The following is a 16914-nucleotide window of genomic DNA, read 5'->3' as shown; positions in this document are numbered from 1 at the left end:
GGTTGCTTTTAAAACATTAACTTAAAAGGGTTTACGTCTCGTTTGGTTCAAATCAATCTACTTTCTGAGAAGTTCAATTCTCGGGAACTACTAACATATTTGTTTTGTAAGGTACCACGTAAAAAATAAATCGTTGTTTTTCTTTCCTATTTTGATGCATGGATCACTGGTTAAGAACATAAAATAGCACTTAATATAAAGGAAATTTCTACATTACATACTTGCAAATAGAAAGCCAGGATAGCTGGGTGAACGCCCAACATTCCATGCAAAAATACAAAATTTGAGCATAAGCAAAAACTTTTCTCTGCAATCGCGGCAGTATGAGCTCAACCAGAGTCAAGGATGTGATATATCTGCATGTGTTCCGACCAAGCTGCATTTCACTACACATTTCGTCTATACTAAGCAGTCTCCATATGCTCTGATTGATTAGAACCAATTTGAAACGCTGAAGTCCCGAAGCTTTCTGAGATGTCTCTCCATTTCTTGTCTAGTCTTGGCCCATTCTTCCCTCTCTATTACAGTTGTTGGATCATCTTTTTCACTCTAAAATAAATGGAGAAAATCAATCACACAATGGATAAATGATAAACTTCGAGAGATTTAGGTTAAGGATAGTTACTGCATGAATTATTTTGAAGGTGTTCCCATTATCACGTATCACAAGCAAGTCGCTCTTTCTGTCCCTGTTTCTTCCTCCAGGAACTGTGACCTAAGCACATCAACCGCAAAGCAATAAGCAAAAAAGAAGATGAAGAAATCAACACATAAGCAGCCAATATGATCTTTAAAATTCAATAGCAAGTTAATGGATTCATAGACATAACAAAGAGCATTCTTCATGTAATCTCTATCATCTTAAGACACAAAGTAAATAATGCAAATAGTTCCAAATTTCGGACCATTACAATCATATTAATGTCAGACTAAGCAGCATGGAAAAATAGTAAATTTCTCCACAGTTAGAATCCTTATCTTTTCTAATGTCCTGCAATCATCTTCAGCTTGAGGTCTAGCACATAGGCAATGCTTTATTTAAATATTGAAAATTAGTGAATATGATAGGAAAGCCAACAAAATCATGCTTATCAGAAAAAAAAATACAAATGATTCTCTTCTTATTTTTTTTACTTTGTATATAGAAGGAAGGGTGAAAAGTTCAAATAGAAACAGTTATAACATGCAGTTGGAACAATGCCTCTATTGTACATATTGCACTTTCTAAACCAATTATGCAGTTAGCATTGTACATAAATTACATGAAGGACCTACAAGTCTGAAGTTTTTGAAACCAAATCAGATTAACCCTGACCATCAAGTGTTGCCTAGTGTGATCAAATCCTGACTTGACCAGATGATTTGACAGGAATGCATGGAATTGGTCTTACAAATCTGTGTGGCCCCTCAGAGCTGGAGATAGTCAAATGTGGCCAGAGCGTGGCATTGTTAAAGAAAATTATACAACTCAAATATCCTTTCTTAACACTCCAGAAACCACAAAACAAAATGTTGCATAGGTTCTAAGAATTTTATTGAAAGACTTCACATTTATTTATGTAAGTTCGGATCAAATCTCGTTTATGCTCTAACCCTGGACTTTTCTCTTATGGGTTGGTTTTTCCAACATATTCCTACTGAACCTCTCGGTATGGATTTCTTCCTCTATCTCCCTTTCTATTCCCCTATCAAGTCAGTTTTGAAACCATTGGCATTGCCTGATATAATACTGATTTCACATAAATCATGATGGATCATTCCAAAATCAGATCTTGCAGATCCAGGATTCTGAAGAAGAAATTCCTTGACGCAATGGAGCCAGGGAAACATAATGTTGAATTTAATATTGTGAAAAAAGTATGGTTCAAACAGCCTTGAGGCCCAGGATATTTCCATACATTCCTTTCAGGAAGCAGCTTCAGGTGAAAGGTAACAAGAGCCATCCACTGAAAAGACGAATGGTTAGTGCTTAAGATCATACTCCCCTTGATATCAAATCAAGGATCAGGAGAGAATTTGATCAAACAAAAGAAAAACCTAAACCTAAGCCCTAAAGCTTTGTCGCAAGTTGCTACATGCCATATATATAAATTTGAAAGGGATAAACTTGAGTAAATAAACAAAAAGACAGCTTAAAATTAAATTAATTACCACTACTTTTGCTCTAGTTATTGACTTTGTTTTGGAATCAATAACATATATCTCCTCAAAATCTAACACGAATTCTGGGTCACCAAACCTTCGGTTTCTATAATGCTTCGTCAAGAAAACCTGCAGGAGGAAATCAATTTAGTAATGTTGTGGCTTTATGAACATTGAATTACCGAGAAAAGAAAATGGCAACCCTTTGAGCTCCATATTCTGTAAAACAATCTCCCAATACATCAATCTATAGTTTAGAAATGGCTACTAGTTCACTAACTCATGCATTGAAATATATTGAGAAAAAATTGCCACTACCAAACATTTACCTCTAAAACAGACAGGCTTCTGAATTTTTTAGCCATAATTACTGTATGTCATACTCCACAAGTTACAAACCTCTTCAGAGGAACTTTATGTGGCAATCAACAATAGTATGATAATTTTACATCAATTCCATAACTTGATATAATATCCCATTAAACACATGTTCTCTTCCAGTCAAACAGACAAGGATTCGTGAGAACATAAATCAAGGAGTTCATAGAAATAAGACTGGAAGAAACATTAGGTAGTAAAACAGAGATACTTGAGATAAAGGTGGGATACAAAAATCAATCCTAGAACTCATGCATACTGACTACTATAACATGAGTACCTGCAAATTCAAGTGGACGTCAAGAATAAATGTTTCTTTAGAAATTGCTACCAGCTACAGACGTTGGAATAAATGCAATGACCATCCTCCTAGAAAGGTGAGAGTTAAAAGCATAGTTGCCGATCATCTTAGTCCATCAATTACAAGATTTGGATCAAACAAAATCAAATTTCACATTGACGAGAATTATATTAGAATGTTTATGAATAGCATATGGAAAAATGGAAAAATGATGATTCATATGACACTCTACTGCATGTAATACATATAAATGCGCATATGCTAGCCAATAAAATCAATCATACCTTCAAAATCTCTCTCTCACTTTTGTACAATGGATCACGAGGTGCATCAATAGGTGGTTCTGTTACATTGTAACGTCCATAATCACTCATTGCACAGCGAATGTACTGCAATTTTCCAATAACAAAACAATCATAAATGTACAATGAAAAATTATTGGCTCTTAAAGTATGATGTTAGCTATTTTATCGAAAACTCAAGTGGGTATTGTGCCACAATTGAGCTAATGATCTCACAATATAGTTGCTCCTTGAATGTACCACATCAGAGCATTTCCTATTGTCTATTCCAAGAATGACTGCCAACTGAGAAGCTATTCAGTTTAGAGATATGTAGTATGCAGTTGTGCCACTAATACTATTAAAATTGCTTTATAAGAGTGAAGCATGTATATAAATGATCAAAAAGAGCCCTTATTTCTTCACATGACTCCAGTTCAAGAAGCAAGAAACAAGACTAAAGCTTTATAGCTAAGGAAGCTTTCCTAATTATATTATTCTCGTGAAATTGCATGAAACTATAGCCTTGAAATAGAAGGCATTCACCAACAACAAATTATATCACCTTTTGTGGCATTGGAGCTAGAACTTTTGGTATAGCGTAAATATCAGTATCCGGCGGAGTAACATACATCTGCAGCCAACAAAAGTCCAGATAACAAAATCAGCTATAATACACAGAAAGACCAAAATTCTAACAAAAAAAAAAAAAAAAACACTACTGACCTCCCTAAAATCATAAACATCATTATCTGGGTCAGGCGGCTTCCTTATGAAGAAATCACAGTCTAACAAACTAATCTTATGAAATTCCTCCTCATCAATCCGATAATCGACAATCTTTTCAGAATCCCATCCTTGTGTAGACACAAAGCTCTTGCTAATCACCATAGCAATGTCCTCATCTCCACCAACATTTGCAGCAGCTACAACGGCTGAAGGGTCGTAATCAAGGTCGTAATCCTTCTTGTTATCCACTTCCTCCGCCTCTTCCTCGTCCATGTCGTAGTCGTCGGGCCCCACTTCATCTCCGTCGCCTTCGTCGGCCTTGAGAATGAACAAATTTGGTTTTTTTAAAGGTTTGAGGAAATTATATGAAATGGGCTTGAATTTAAAGGTAGAGGAGAAGAGTGGGATAGTGATAGTGTTATTGGCGGTTAAGGTTGGGGTTTTAGCAGTGAAGGGTGGCGGAGAGAAGAGGTGCAGAGAGGTCATAATGGCCATAGCGTTGAGGAGTAAGGAGTGTTCGGGAGGTAAGAACGGGAGAGACAGAAGGAGGGAAAACGATATTGTGCTCTTTTTTTTTTTTTTTTTTTTTTTCTAAGCCGAATAAATTAAAAAATATATATATATATATATATATATATATAGCTCAATACATAAATTTACTACTCCTATCCTATACATAAATTTACCCCTCCATCTTTAGGGAAGACAAGGTGTCGCCGCCTCAACTTTGTACTTTGAACAAATGGATCTTCAAATTTACTGAATAGATGAAAATATAAAAATTATTGTTCAAAAGCTATACTAATTATCTATAGATTCTATCACAAGTAAATTTTATAAATTTTAAAAAAATATTATTAATAGGGCGATGTGAGATTTACAAAAAATAAAATTCAGGGATATTATAAGATTTTTTTATCTAAATTTAATGATTAAATTATGCATCTGCTCATTGATTTTTCAAGTATGCTTAATCGATGTGTTTGGAAGTTAGGTTTATGAATCTCCACATGGTCTTCTAGTTAATTGTTTTAATTTCTCTTTTCTACTCAAAAAAAAACTATATATTCGTCCAAATAAAAAATAAAAAAAATATTTATTATTTATAAATTCTATAACTTAGAATTTTTAGAGAAAATAAAAAAATTTAAAATAAATTAACTGTCAATTTTTAATTATTATTAAAATTATATATAAACTGAGTTGCAATTTTTGTTCTGTTCGCTCATGAAGCACGTCTCTTTCTTGAGTTTTAGGGTTTATCATTTTTGTGTTTTGTTATGGAGGACTCTATAGCCCATCTATCTCTCGTAAATGAGGAGGATGAGGGCTTTGATGCAAATAATTCCAAGAGGTTGTGAAACTGTCATATGAAAAATGTATGGTGGGCATGTAACAATGAGTGCAGTCAATTTTTAAGCGATGTGGAATATATTTGTTGATTTATGGCACTTGCTGGGTGGTGTTCGTATCTTTGAATTAGGTTCCAAATTCTTTCCTTTCAAATTTTATAATAAGATGGGAATAGATGGTTAATGATTTCTTGAACGTTTAATAAACATTTATTGGTTCGACATAAACTCAAGGAAGGACAATATTCGTTAACAGTATCATTACTGCATGCAGATTTCTTATCCAGGTTCATGATTTATCCTAGGGATACATGTCAAAACAAATGGCTAGACTTATTGAAAACTTTGTTGGTTCTCTCCTAGAGTATGATCTGCATAATAACATTTATGGCAGTGGCAACTTTATGCGCATAATTAATGACAAGGTTGGACATTAGAAATCAAATGAATAAAGAAGATTTTTCGGTGTATGGATAGGTCTTCTATCCAGTTTAAATATGAGAAGATCATTGTTTTTCTGCTTCTTTTGTAGTCATTTGGCCATGTTGATAGTTTTTATGAGTATTGATTAAATCATAAAAAGGAAGAACTGAGGCTTGAATGGAACTGCATTAGGGTTCCGTCGAGGAGCTGTATGGGATGAAAATCATGTACAGTTCAACAAAGGACGTAGCCTTGACTATCAATGTATCAAAAAATAGAATATTGATTGATTATGTGAGGCGGGTTCAGGCAGAAGCCATGAAAATCATAACCTAAAACTGTTGAGGGCTTAATCACCCTCAAACAGTACATGTACTTAAAGATTTTTATTTGAGTTACAAAGTTGAGATTGTTTTCTTAGTGGAGATCGTTATTAATAGTAATCGTGTGGAATAAGTTCATTGTATGGCAGTTTCAAAATTATTTTATGGATGATCGTTTAGGTAAAAGTGGAGGTTTGTGTATTTTGTGGAAGGATTCAATGAAGTTTAATGTAATTGATTGCTCACAAATTTTTTTGTTGATTGTCATGTTGGAGATGGAGACTTAGTTCGGCGTTTGACAAGCTTCAATGGGTACTTTAAAAGGAATAGAAGTTGCTCTTCCTGAAATCTGTTGTAGACTTTAGTGGCTAGGGAGCTCACAGCCTTGGCTTTGCATAGGAGACTTTAATGATCTCTTATCTGAAAAGGAGAAGGAAGGTGGAGCCCCTCATCCTATTTTTCTTTTTATTGACTTTCGTAAGGCTCTAAATTGTTATCATTTGATAGATATTCCTTTTTCTGGTTACATGAAAAAATCATAAAGGGTCAGATTATTGTGTAAGAGAAAGACTGGATAAGGCAGTTTTTAATAATGCTTGGGCTTACATGTATCTGATTACATGGTTGGTTCTCTTATTCACCCAATTCATGATCATGCTCCACTTTTAATTCAGACTGTTTTGAATGATGTTTATGCTTATAGTTGTCGTTTCTATTTTGATAATTTTTGGCTAAAATATAGTGTTTCAGTGGTTGTGGTTTGTACATGTTGGATCAGTTGGAAAATGTTGACATGATGGGTGTGAAAGTTGCGTGTATTGACAGTCTTAATGAATGGAGTTTGTAGCGGAATAGACAAATTTCATAGACAAAAGAATTTTATTTGTCATCAATTGGAAGATAGTCCTGGTTCTTTAGCTACTGAACGTCAAAATTCACATCAGAGAAGACGCTCAACGCCGTTGCAGTGAACTTTGGACGTTTAAATCTTATAAAGGGGACGTCGATCATCTAAACGAAGGAAAAATTGGAGCTTAATGACTGATTTGGAGTCGTCCTCTACTAGTCTCAACCGTTGTAACTCTAGTCTCCATAAACTAGAGGAGGACATAATGGTGGTGTACTAAACAAAAGAGCATATGTAAGTGTAAGGTTATTCTCTCCTTGAAGGGTATTTTAGTTATAAAAAGGTTCTCTCTCCTTTGAATGCGCTTTGAGTCACGGTAAAACAATAACAAATAGACGAAATGATTCAACAATTAGATCGAGATAAAAGTTGCAACTTCCATCGAAATTGAACAACCAAAAGAAAAAGCTTCAAAAGCTTCTACTGAAAAAACTTTCAATATGAGGCTCATTCCTATAACATAACCTTAGAATAGGACTGGATAGAAACGTACGTAATGGACGACGCAGACTGATAGCTCAAAGAATAAGAGATAGACGACTATAGATATATACGGAATGGATTAATAGAGGGAATAGGCGGAGAGACTGAATGAATGGAGAGCTGGAATAGAATAGAAATTTTTTCAGAAAACCGGAAAGCACATTCAATCGTTTAAAAATAAAATGATATTTAATGGAAGGCCTTCCAAAAGAGAAAGAGATTTCCCATTTGAAGGTCTATACAATGAACAAGCAAAGTAACAACACTCAAGAGACAGAGGGTATACAAGCAATAAACCTTACCATACACGAATCAAATATATGGGAATACTACTCAGAGTTAAGGACGTACTCATGTATTTTGAAAAAAATAAGTCCTGACCGGTGTATTTGACTATTATACATTGACATAATAGTAAATCTTTCTTTTATCGCCTAAGATTTCTTCATGTTCTCATCCAACGTGTCAATGATGTCGTCTTTGTGTAGGTTCTTTTTATTGTTCTTGGAAATTATATAGGTCCACTGATAGACCAATAAAACAAATAGAGATCTTTTAAAAAGGTCGTTTTATCTTATCCTTTTTTTGTCTTAGAAATACATTCATTTTAATAAAAAATATTTTTCATTTTATTTGGTTTATGATTTGAGTTAGACTAAGTCTAACCAAATAAGGGTCTATTCGGTAAAATTAACGGTTAGTTATTTAGTAATTTTTTATAAAATACTAAACGCTAAATATTGCATGGCTCTAAATAATAACTTTTCATAAAACGCTAAAAAGCTAAATATTACATTAGTCAATTTTTTATAAAATATTTACCTTAATCTCTAAAAATTATTTCAAATGATATGTTACTGAATACTATAAAAAGTAGCGTTTAAAAAGCTATTGCCCAACGATGCTTAAATCATTACTCTTACATGCTGTCACCCGTTGTCTTAAGAAACAAATAAATTTTTTGATGAATTAATTTGAAAAAGTTCAAGAGACCAATTTAATATTTAAATTCATTCAAAAAAATTATTGAAAAAACAAAAAGAAGAATACTCGTAAATAAACTGGGCTACCTTTCAAAAAAAAAGAAAAAAAAAAAAAATGGGCTCAATACCGGGTCGGGTCAAGGCATGGAGAATAGCTAGAACGGAGCAAGGCCAACCCGCCCTTTTCCCCTTCCCTCCCTCAAATTTTCTCGGGAAAGAAAACGCAAGAAAATTAAAACAGAAAATTCACTTTTCCAGTTAAACCCCCAGAAACGGTTTTCGCATCCCGCCCAGCTTTCCTCTTGTCTATCTCTCTTTCCCTCTTCAAAAACTGTGGCCTAAACGTACAACCCCTCTCTCTTTCCATAAATATCTAGGGTTTTCTTAAATACCTGTTGTCTTTATGTCAGTCTAATCTTAATTCTCCAATTGTAATTCCATACCCTAGAATTGTGAGCCGACGAATGGAGGAAGGGACTAGTGGCGGTGGAGGGGAATCGTCGTCGAGATTAACGCCGTCGTATGTGAAATTAGGTGACAGGCAAATATTCACGGTGGAGCTTCGACCCGGAGAGACGACATTCGTATCATGGAAAAAGCTCATGAAAGACGCAAACAAGGTCAATAGTGGATCCGCACCAGCCTCAGACCCGCCTCCTGCCAACGCTCATCCCAACCTTGAGTCTCGCCTCGCCCCCGTAAGCGCATCCAATCTAACATACTATGTGTATAATTATCTGTGCGTTTGCTCCTTTTAGTCATTGAAGAAGTTGCAATGTTGATAAATTTAAGTTCGAGGGTGCTTCAAGCTGTAATTATTTTTGTAAGCTACTTATTTGTGTGCATTTTGTTAACTGCCAAGTTAAATTCTGTTTGGTTGCTGAGAAATTGTGGGAAATGAAAGGAAGAAGTGGATATGGGGAATGAGTTGTGCAGCTATGTACGAGATGATTAAGAATATTAAGAGTTTGAGAATCAACTAAAAATTTTTAGTTGCCTGTTTGTTGAGAGGTATTTACTAGTATTGTGGTAGTTACCTATGGGACTGAACGAGGAAAAGGACAAAAATTATCTTATACTTGTTCATGCAATATAAGTATTACTGTTAGTGTTTGTTGTGTTGTCAATTGAGTTTCATGCAGTGTGAAATCTTTTCTTACTTGTGCTTGACCTTCCAGGGACAACCAGCTGAAAATGAAGATAAGGATGCGCCTGCTCCAAGTCGTTTCAGTGCTGTAATTGAGAAGATTGAACGTCTTTACATGGTATGTTATGCTTTATCTCATGCTTACTACTTCCTTTCCTTTTTATTGTATTTGATTTGCAATCAGAATTACATGTGCTCATACGACTGAATCCTTCACAGGGCAAGGATAGCAGTGATGAGGAAGATCTAAAGGATATCCCTGATGATGATCAGTATGATACGGATGACTCCTTTATTGATGATGCTGAGCTGGTTGGCATTTCTATCTAATGTTTATATTTTTTTTTCCCATTTCTATGTTTTGTATCTATTTATTTCTGATTAATATTAATTGTTTAAAAATATTTACATATGAATTGGGTTCTGTATGTTAATTGAAATCATTTCTGCAGGATGAGTATTTCGAAGTGGATAATTCAGCAATAAAACACAATGGATTCTTTGTTAACAGGGGAAAGTTGGAACGCATGTAAGTTATCTTTTACTTGATTGTACTTCTGCCATCAGGAGTTGCCTTAGTTATTATATAATAGCTCAAACTGCTTTTCTGCTGAGTACTATTTGGTTTTCACCGAGCACTTTTGAGTTGAACCTTCTGATAATTGTTTTTCCACTTTGTAATAAGATCGAAATAAAGGCTTTACAACTATAATATCATCGCTTTTGCATCTCTTCCAGTCTCTCCATCAAATTTGTTGAAACATTGTCCTGTATGCCTACAGGAGTCACAATATTGCAAATTTGCAACAGAGAGTAATCTCTTAGGTTCTTTTGGCCTTCTTGAATTAAGTCTGCAAAATGTCTGCTTAGTGGTCAATACTTTATTGCTTCATTCTGGATGCTTTGGTTCCAATTCATGTCTGTAGGAGTGATTACAAATCTGGGAATCCAAAAAGCTTAAGGAAGTCTGTTGTGCAATTACCCTGCTATCCTCCCAATCCATAAAAGTACTACTAAAACTCTCACAACCAAAGAATTTTCAAGTTATTAATGCTCGCATATGAAGTTGCCTTGGTGATACAAATGTCAACTTTACAAAAAGAGATTTCTGTTTCTTTATTACCAAACACATCACAATTCAAACCAGAGTATATGACATGTCTTTTGTCCCTGTTGCACTTTGCTTCTGCGTTAGTCCACTACCATCAAATGTGCTTGCTAGTTTCGAGTTCCTGTCTTGATACATGACATTGCAGCTTTGTCCATAGTTGTTGACTTCGGTGCAAGAGGTAGTTTTGAAATTGTCTACTTGTTGGCTATGACCCTGTGAAAGCACTCATTGCTGATGTTTCCTATAGTGAGTTAATTTTTGAGGCATCAACTCCTTTGCTAACTTCGGCTTCTGAAATATTTACATCTGCTACCGGCTATAATTTTATTATTTAAATTGGTTTGGGAATGCAGGTACTTTTTATCTGATCTATTTTAAGAACAAATTCTGTACTTTTAGATTTCTGATTATTTATTAGTTTCTATAGTACCTGTTTACTGATTCATTCATTTCCCATCCAGAAATGAACCTACTGTTATACCTAATCAGCAAGCAAAGAAAAGACGAAGAAAAGATTTAACTAAGGCTCCTGGTGAGGGTGATGATCGTATATCAAATAAACATGTTAAGCTTGGTAAGTCAGCAGCTGGGAAGACTGCAGTGCTGGTCGGAAAGAACTCTTCTAATCCTTCTCAAAGCTTGGTTGTGACAAATGAACGCTATGAGGAAGTGAAAACTCCAAATGTACTCTATGCATCTGGAATTTCTGCAAAGAAGAAATCTGCTGAAACTAAAATAAATTTGGATCCTTCATCGTCTGTAAAAGTTTCAAATGGCGATGTTTCTGTTTCTCTAGCAGAGGCCAAGGATGTTGAAAAGCCAAAGACTGGAGGTTTCCAAGGGAAGAATGTGACCAAGTCAAAAGATACAAGTGGATCCTTGGATGTCTCACATCAGAAATATCATGATAAAAGTGCTTACCCACAATCCAAGTTGCAAGCAAAATCGATAACCAGTGGTAATGAAATTGAACCATCAGTACGGTCAAGAGAAAAGAATGGTGTCCGTGAGCTGCCTGACCTTAATATGCCAGATGGCAAGACTTCCATGCAAGTAACTGTAAGTGCTTTTAAAATTATATTCTTATTATTTTGCATTGTCAAATTGTTAGCTTGGGAACTGTTCTATGCATTGTAACTCTGCAAAATCTGGACACAAGGAACTTGATGTTGTGTCTATGAGTTCACTATTCTACACACAAATATGAGATGCATCAAGCTCTATTTGAACTTTTAGGCTTTGTAGAGAGTAAAAGTTGAATTTGAAAATAAAAGAACTATTGCATGCATGTGAATAAATCCTAGAACCGTATAATTCTAAGTTCTAACTAAAAATTACCAATCCTTTTCATGCTAATATTAGAAGGCTTTTTGTTATGTCATACTTTTTTTCCCCTTCTTATCATGGCCACTTTATTTTCTGCGTTGCTGGTCTTGATTTTGATATTTGTGCAGAAACCTTCGCATGTCCATAGAAAGGATGGTTCTAGTGTTAGGTCCAAGAGTTCAATGCTGGAAAATGCCATCAGGGAATTGGAGAGGATGGTTGCTGAATGTAAGCTTCAAAAGTCTTGTACTACTTCTGTTCCTAATTGTATGATGGTTTGAATGATTTCTAATTGATTCAGATTTCTTTCTTTTTGTAAAATACTTGATGTAGCAAAAATAACCCTGACTGATTAGATTGTAGATTAGATGAGAATATTGAAATAAGTGAATTAGTAGAACATAATTCAACCAAAAAGGTGTTGAATCTTCTAGTGACACAACCTGGAAAATAAAGACCAGTAGCATATAATCCTACTAGAATAGTTTTAATTGCAAATACTAATAGCATACGGACTAAAACATAAATCCTACTAGAAAATTGTCCTAAATAGTAATTCCCAATTGAAAAATGATTTGACTACTCTAAATAAAGTCTTAATTAAATAAAACATAAAATAACCCTGATTTGAAAATTGCTTCAGTAGTATAAGTAGTGATTGCTAGAGTAATGTGAATAGTAATTTTAGAAAATTCCTAAATTCTCAACTTTTGATCTTTGCTCCTGCATCAATACTGCAGCAAGGCCGCCGGCTTTGGAAAATCAAGAGGGAGATGCCTCATCACAGACAATTAAGAGGAGATTGCCTAGAGAAATAAAGCTAAAGCTTGCTAAAGTTGCTAGACTGGCAGCGGTAATGTAAATTCTTGACATTTTCATGATTGTTTATTCCTTGATTTTGTACTTGATAAAAATCTTTTCTCATGTTCTCAACTTTATTTATTTGATAGTTATAATAGAGATTTCAAGGAAATATAAGATTTTTACTTCATAATTGTTGCAGCAGGCAAGCCAGGGGAAAGTATCAAAGGAGTTAATCAATCGCCTTATGAGCATTCTTGGTCACTTAATACAGCTCAGAACACTCAAGGTAAGTTGTTGGAAAACAAAGATGACTGCTCGATGCTTTTACTTCAGTTAGTCTCTCTGTCTTTGCAATCTCAATTCTTATCTTGGTAACTTCCATCAGCTGGATGGAAGGGTTTGGAGGATTATTTTCTTGTAGATGTTGTATTTTGTTTGCAATTTAGTAATTCTCTTAATTTTTTTTTTAGTTCTCATTGATGCAGAATTGCTTTTTTGTTGAATTCTTTATTTTGTTTCTCATTTTGGCTATTGCTACAGAATTGAATCTGGAAACCTTTTTTTTTTTTTTTTTTTTTTTACGGTAACACTGAAACTGCATCCAATGTTTTCTATGAGTTTCTTTGACAATTTGCTCTTGATTTTGTCTCACGCAATTTAGTATTAAGGATTTTTGAAGTTGCTATGATCCTAATTGTTTATGTAAAATAAACTATATTATGGCAAGTGTTTGTATAACTCTAGTGACCAGCTTACTTGCTTTGATTCTATTCTGATCTTCATAAGAGGCTATAGTGGTCTATCAGTACTCCTAATATGTGTTTCCATTACAGAACTGTGATGGACTTAATGAAACATTGAATAATGTTATTATGTCAATTAAAAAATGAAATTGTTATTTTCAATATTGTTTCTTTTTTGGTACATTGAAAATTTTATCAATATTATTTGTATTCATTTGTATTATAGTCTTCATGCAGATGCGTTTGCTTGTTCCTGTGATGTAAATTAATTTTGCCATAACATGACGCAGTCTGTTTTTGCTGCAGAGGAACTTAAAAGTAATGATTAGCATGGGCTTGTCAGCAAAGCAGGAGAAAGATGATAGGTTTCAACAAATAAAGAAAGAAGTTGCCGAGATGATTAAGACACATGTCCCGTCTTTGGAGTCCAAGGTGTGTTGATTGAATCTCTACTCCCCACACCCTGTCCCCCCCCCACAGTGGGAAGAGTCCTTTTATTTAGGGCCTTTAAGATAACATGGATGAAAATTAAATAGAAGGCAATGGTTGATGAAATTGGAGTCCCCCTCTCTGTTTTTCCTTTTCTTGTATGATGCTTTCACTGTAGGCTTAATTAGAAAGTCCTTTGTTCTGATTACTTCACTCTCAATCTCTCTCCCCCCTCCCCCACCCCCCTGGTGTGAGGATTTGGTTATCGTAGACTAACAGACTTTGGTGTTTCTAATATTGATATGTGTTTTTTTAGTCTTGATGTAGCCAGTAATATTTATTAATTACGATCTATCTTAGATGTTGCATGGGTGATTCAACTTAACATGCTAATTTATTTATTGCTTTTTAACTCCCAATGTAGCTGATAAACAGTTAACAGTTAATTGATTCTTTTCAGCATCTCAATGACAAATGTTTGACTTTATGTGAAATTTATTATTATTGCTTTCTCAGGCATTGGAGCAACAAGCTGGAGCCTCCGACGATTTTCAAGAAAATGTTTCACAGGAAAAAGGATCCCTAAAAAGAAAATTTAGCATGGATGCTGTGTTGGAGGACAAAATTTGTGATCTCTATGACCTTTTTGTTGATGTACTAATACATTACTTGCTTGCAATGCTTATTCTTGAAGAATTCTCATGTATCTTTGAGAAATCTGTAGCCTTAGTTATCTGATTTTTGGTCTTTACCTTTTGATTATTCTAGGGACTGGATGATGATGCTGGGCCACAAGTCAGAAAGTTATATCTAGAGGTATGTTTTATTTTACTTGTTTAATTAAATTAAAAAGGGGTGCAAGGGAGTGCTCTCTCTTGTGCTGTCCTCGCTGAAACTTTTTGGTACTAATTTATTGATGCTAGAGATCAAATTGATCCAACTTGTATCCTCCCTCTCTCTCTTTATGACCAGACTATGTTTTTCTCTAGAACATATACCCTTTAAGGCCTTCCAGTTACGTACTTCTTTAGCTTTCTTTGACTCCCTCAGGAAAAGTTATTGTTTGTAATTTGCTGCAATATGTTTTTGACACTTGACCTCCATTTATGATTCAGCTTGCAGAATTGTGGCCAAGTGGTTTCATGGACAACCATGGGATCAAGCGAGCAATCTGTAGGGCGAAAGAGAGACGAAGGGCATTGTACAACAGACATAAGGTGCATGAGGTCCACTTGCTCACTTCTTCTTTTACCCTTCTCTTCGTGAATGTCCATTCTGATATAGTTTCTGGTTGGATTTGCTGACAATACCTTAATGTTTTTAACATTTGAATTTTCCCACTCAATACTCCTGGCTAGTGGATGTGTCGACAGGAACTGAAAGTGGAATTCGCTCCTGTATATTAACTGTAGTCTAATTAATGGTGATTTGTTCAAAGGTATTTAAGTATCAAAGGAAGTCATTTATGCCTAAGTTTGATAATAGTTGCTCTAATGTGGAGTCAAAGTCTTAAGGTCTTGTGTTTGAGGTAATAAGATGAACTGGAAATGAAGTGTCTCACACCCATCGGCTATTTATTTCCTTTATAGCCATGGTCTTTATCAATGTTACTCCCTGTACCCAGTGATCCATGCTCTGTAACTGAGCAATTTCTAGTTTGATAGGACATAACTTCTTTCACACTTATTATCACTCATTCCAAAATACCACTTCTGTTCTTGTCTGGTACATGACTCTGAATGTACTGGTTTTTCAGTTATTCACATCTTTTTCATTCTTGCATTAGGATGAGGAAAAAATTAAGAGAAAAAAGATGCTGGCACCTAGATTGGATGAGACTGCTCGAGCTGAGGCTGGTTCTGTTGCTCAGCAACAGTATATGCGAGAGAGGCTGCCTGCTGAGACAGTTGGTCCGGTCTTAGCTCTAGCTAGCAAGTCGATACCCAGTTCAGCAACAACAGCTGTTCGGGTACCAAGTCCTTCAAGGAATGCACCAAATGTGGAAAGGCTGAAACAAGATAAGCCAAAAGGAAGCTCAAGCAATCCCATGGATGAGGCAAAAATAGGACTAGATGGTGCCTTAGTAAAGAAAAAGGTAAAGAGGAGATCAGAGCAAGAGTTGGATGAAACCCATTTCCGTTCTGAGAAGTTGCATAACCAATCTAGTGAAGAAAGACAGAAGTCCGTTAAGCAGGTATCATCTCTTCCTCAGAAGTTAAACCTTCAGTTGAATACTCCTTCAAGTTTTGAACAGTCTAGCTGACTTCATATAGTCGACTGAGGGTAGGAAATTTATACCATAGAAGTAATTGTGTAACAAAGTCTTCCTTTTCTTTTCTTTTATTTTCTCCTTAGGAGGCTTTATTAATTCTGACTGGCTGATTGCTACCATTTTTGTAATTAAGTGTTGGATGGTGCGTTGTCCAATAGAGTTTCGTCTTTGGAATAGGAGATGGCAGAATGCTGTATTTCTCTTCTTCGATTAATGCATTTGCTTTGACGTGTATCTTTGCAACCTTGTTGTTCTGTTATTCCCCGTTTATCATGGTATTTAAATTGATATTTTGTAGGGTGGGCATTCGGTTAGTTTGTTTAAACCAGAGTGAATTTGTACAAATTGAATAAATCAATTTTTTGTATACAAAAATAAACATCAAATTGATCTGGATTGTCTGTAGAACTGAACAAAATCGTTAAACCTGTTTGCTCTAGTTTTTGGATTTTAATTTACTTTTTGGGGTTTTTTTTTTTTTCCTATTAAAATGAAACCGAACAGATTTTTTAAAAAAGAAACTGAACCCAACCAATTGGTGTGCCTTAATTTGGTCGGTTTTATCTATTGTTGTCCAGCCTTAATCTTTTGCGTGGATTATCATGGTTTGCGGAGACCAGAGTGGCCTAAATGTAGTATTTTCCTCTGTAACAGCTTACTACAACTTTTCTTTCAATAATATATACTAATAAATTTTTTCTTACATTAAAAAATTTAACTTTTTTTTTTTCTGTAATCACTTTTTTGAAATGGTAAATGAAACGACATACTATTACGTTA

At 34.9% G+C, this 16914-nt stretch overlaps 2 protein-coding genes across 4 annotated transcripts; one reads left to right on the top strand and one right to left on the bottom strand.

Moving 5' to 3' along the window:
- Positions 1-170: 170 nt before the first annotated feature.
- On the bottom strand, positions 171-4433 carry PTAC6 (plastid transcriptionally active 6). Its single transcript, XM_012222931.4, has 6 exons — positions 3829-4433; positions 3668-3736; positions 3106-3210; positions 2152-2271; positions 626-715; positions 171-549 (listed from the first exon to the last, which is right to left on the bottom strand). The coding sequence occupies exons 1-6, from the start codon at positions 4324-4326 to the stop codon at positions 433-435; spliced, it is 999 nt and encodes a 332-aa protein (XP_012078321.1). The 5' UTR covers positions 4327-4433; the 3' UTR covers positions 171-432.
- A 4045-nt stretch (positions 4434-8478) lies between these two features.
- On the top strand, positions 8479-16377 carry JMS09K11.7 (ubinuclein-1). 3 transcript variants are annotated; one of them, XM_089726137.1, is made up of 13 exons: positions 8479-9000; positions 9481-9567; positions 9669-9761; positions 9902-9978; positions 11022-11619; positions 12015-12114; positions 12627-12739; positions 12893-12976; positions 13740-13865; positions 14379-14516; positions 14631-14678; positions 14978-15088; positions 15649-16377. In XM_089726137.1, exons 1-13 carry the CDS (start codon positions 8767-8769, stop codon positions 16123-16125), a joined length of 2286 nt encoding a protein of 761 aa, XP_089582263.1. In that variant the 5' UTR covers positions 8479-8766; the 3' UTR covers positions 16126-16377. The 3 variants fall into 3 exon arrangements, with proteins under 3 accessions (XP_089582263.1, XP_089582262.1, XP_089582264.1); XM_089726136.1 differs by having other exon boundaries at positions 12890-12976; XM_089726138.1 differs by having other exon boundaries at positions 8481-9000; positions 12890-12976; positions 14978-15079.
- Positions 16378-16914: the final 537 nt, after the last annotated feature.

This window comes from Jatropha curcas, chromosome 9, assembly GCF_041381405.1.
Source record: "Jatropha curcas cultivar XTBG-Jc1 chromosome 9, XTBG_Jcur_1.0, whole genome shotgun sequence".
In the NCBI taxonomy this organism is placed as follows: Eukaryota; Viridiplantae; Streptophyta; class Magnoliopsida; order Malpighiales; family Euphorbiaceae; genus Jatropha; species Jatropha curcas.
Note: the sequence above shows the minus strand (reverse complement) of the source record. Positions and strands in the feature narration are given on the sequence as shown.

Bases quoted from the DNA above. Each gene is read 5' to 3' on its own strand.
- PTAC6 (XM_012222931.4), bottom strand. From the start codon at position 4,326: ATGGCCATTATGACCTCTCTGCACCTCTTCTCTCCGCCACCCTTCACT. The intron at 3,737-3,828 runs GTCAGTAGTGTT...TGTTGGCTGCAG, and splicing joins ATGTTTATGATTTTAGGGAG to ATGTATGTTACTCCGCCGGA. The intron at 550-625 runs GTAACTATCCTT...CATTTATTTTAG, and splicing joins CCTTCAAAATAATTCATGCA to AGTGAAAAAGATGATCCAAC.
- JMS09K11.7 (XM_089726136.1), top strand. From the start codon at position 8,767: ATGGAGGAAGGGACTAGTGGCGGTGGAGGGGAATCGTCGTCGAGATTA. The intron at 9,001-9,480 runs GTAAGCGCATCC...TTGACCTTCCAG, and splicing joins TTGAGTCTCGCCTCGCCCCC to GGACAACCAGCTGAAAATGA. The intron at 12,115-12,626 runs GTAAGCTTCAAA...TCAATACTGCAG, and splicing joins GGAGAGGATGGTTGCTGAAT to CAAGGCCGCCGGCTTTGGAA.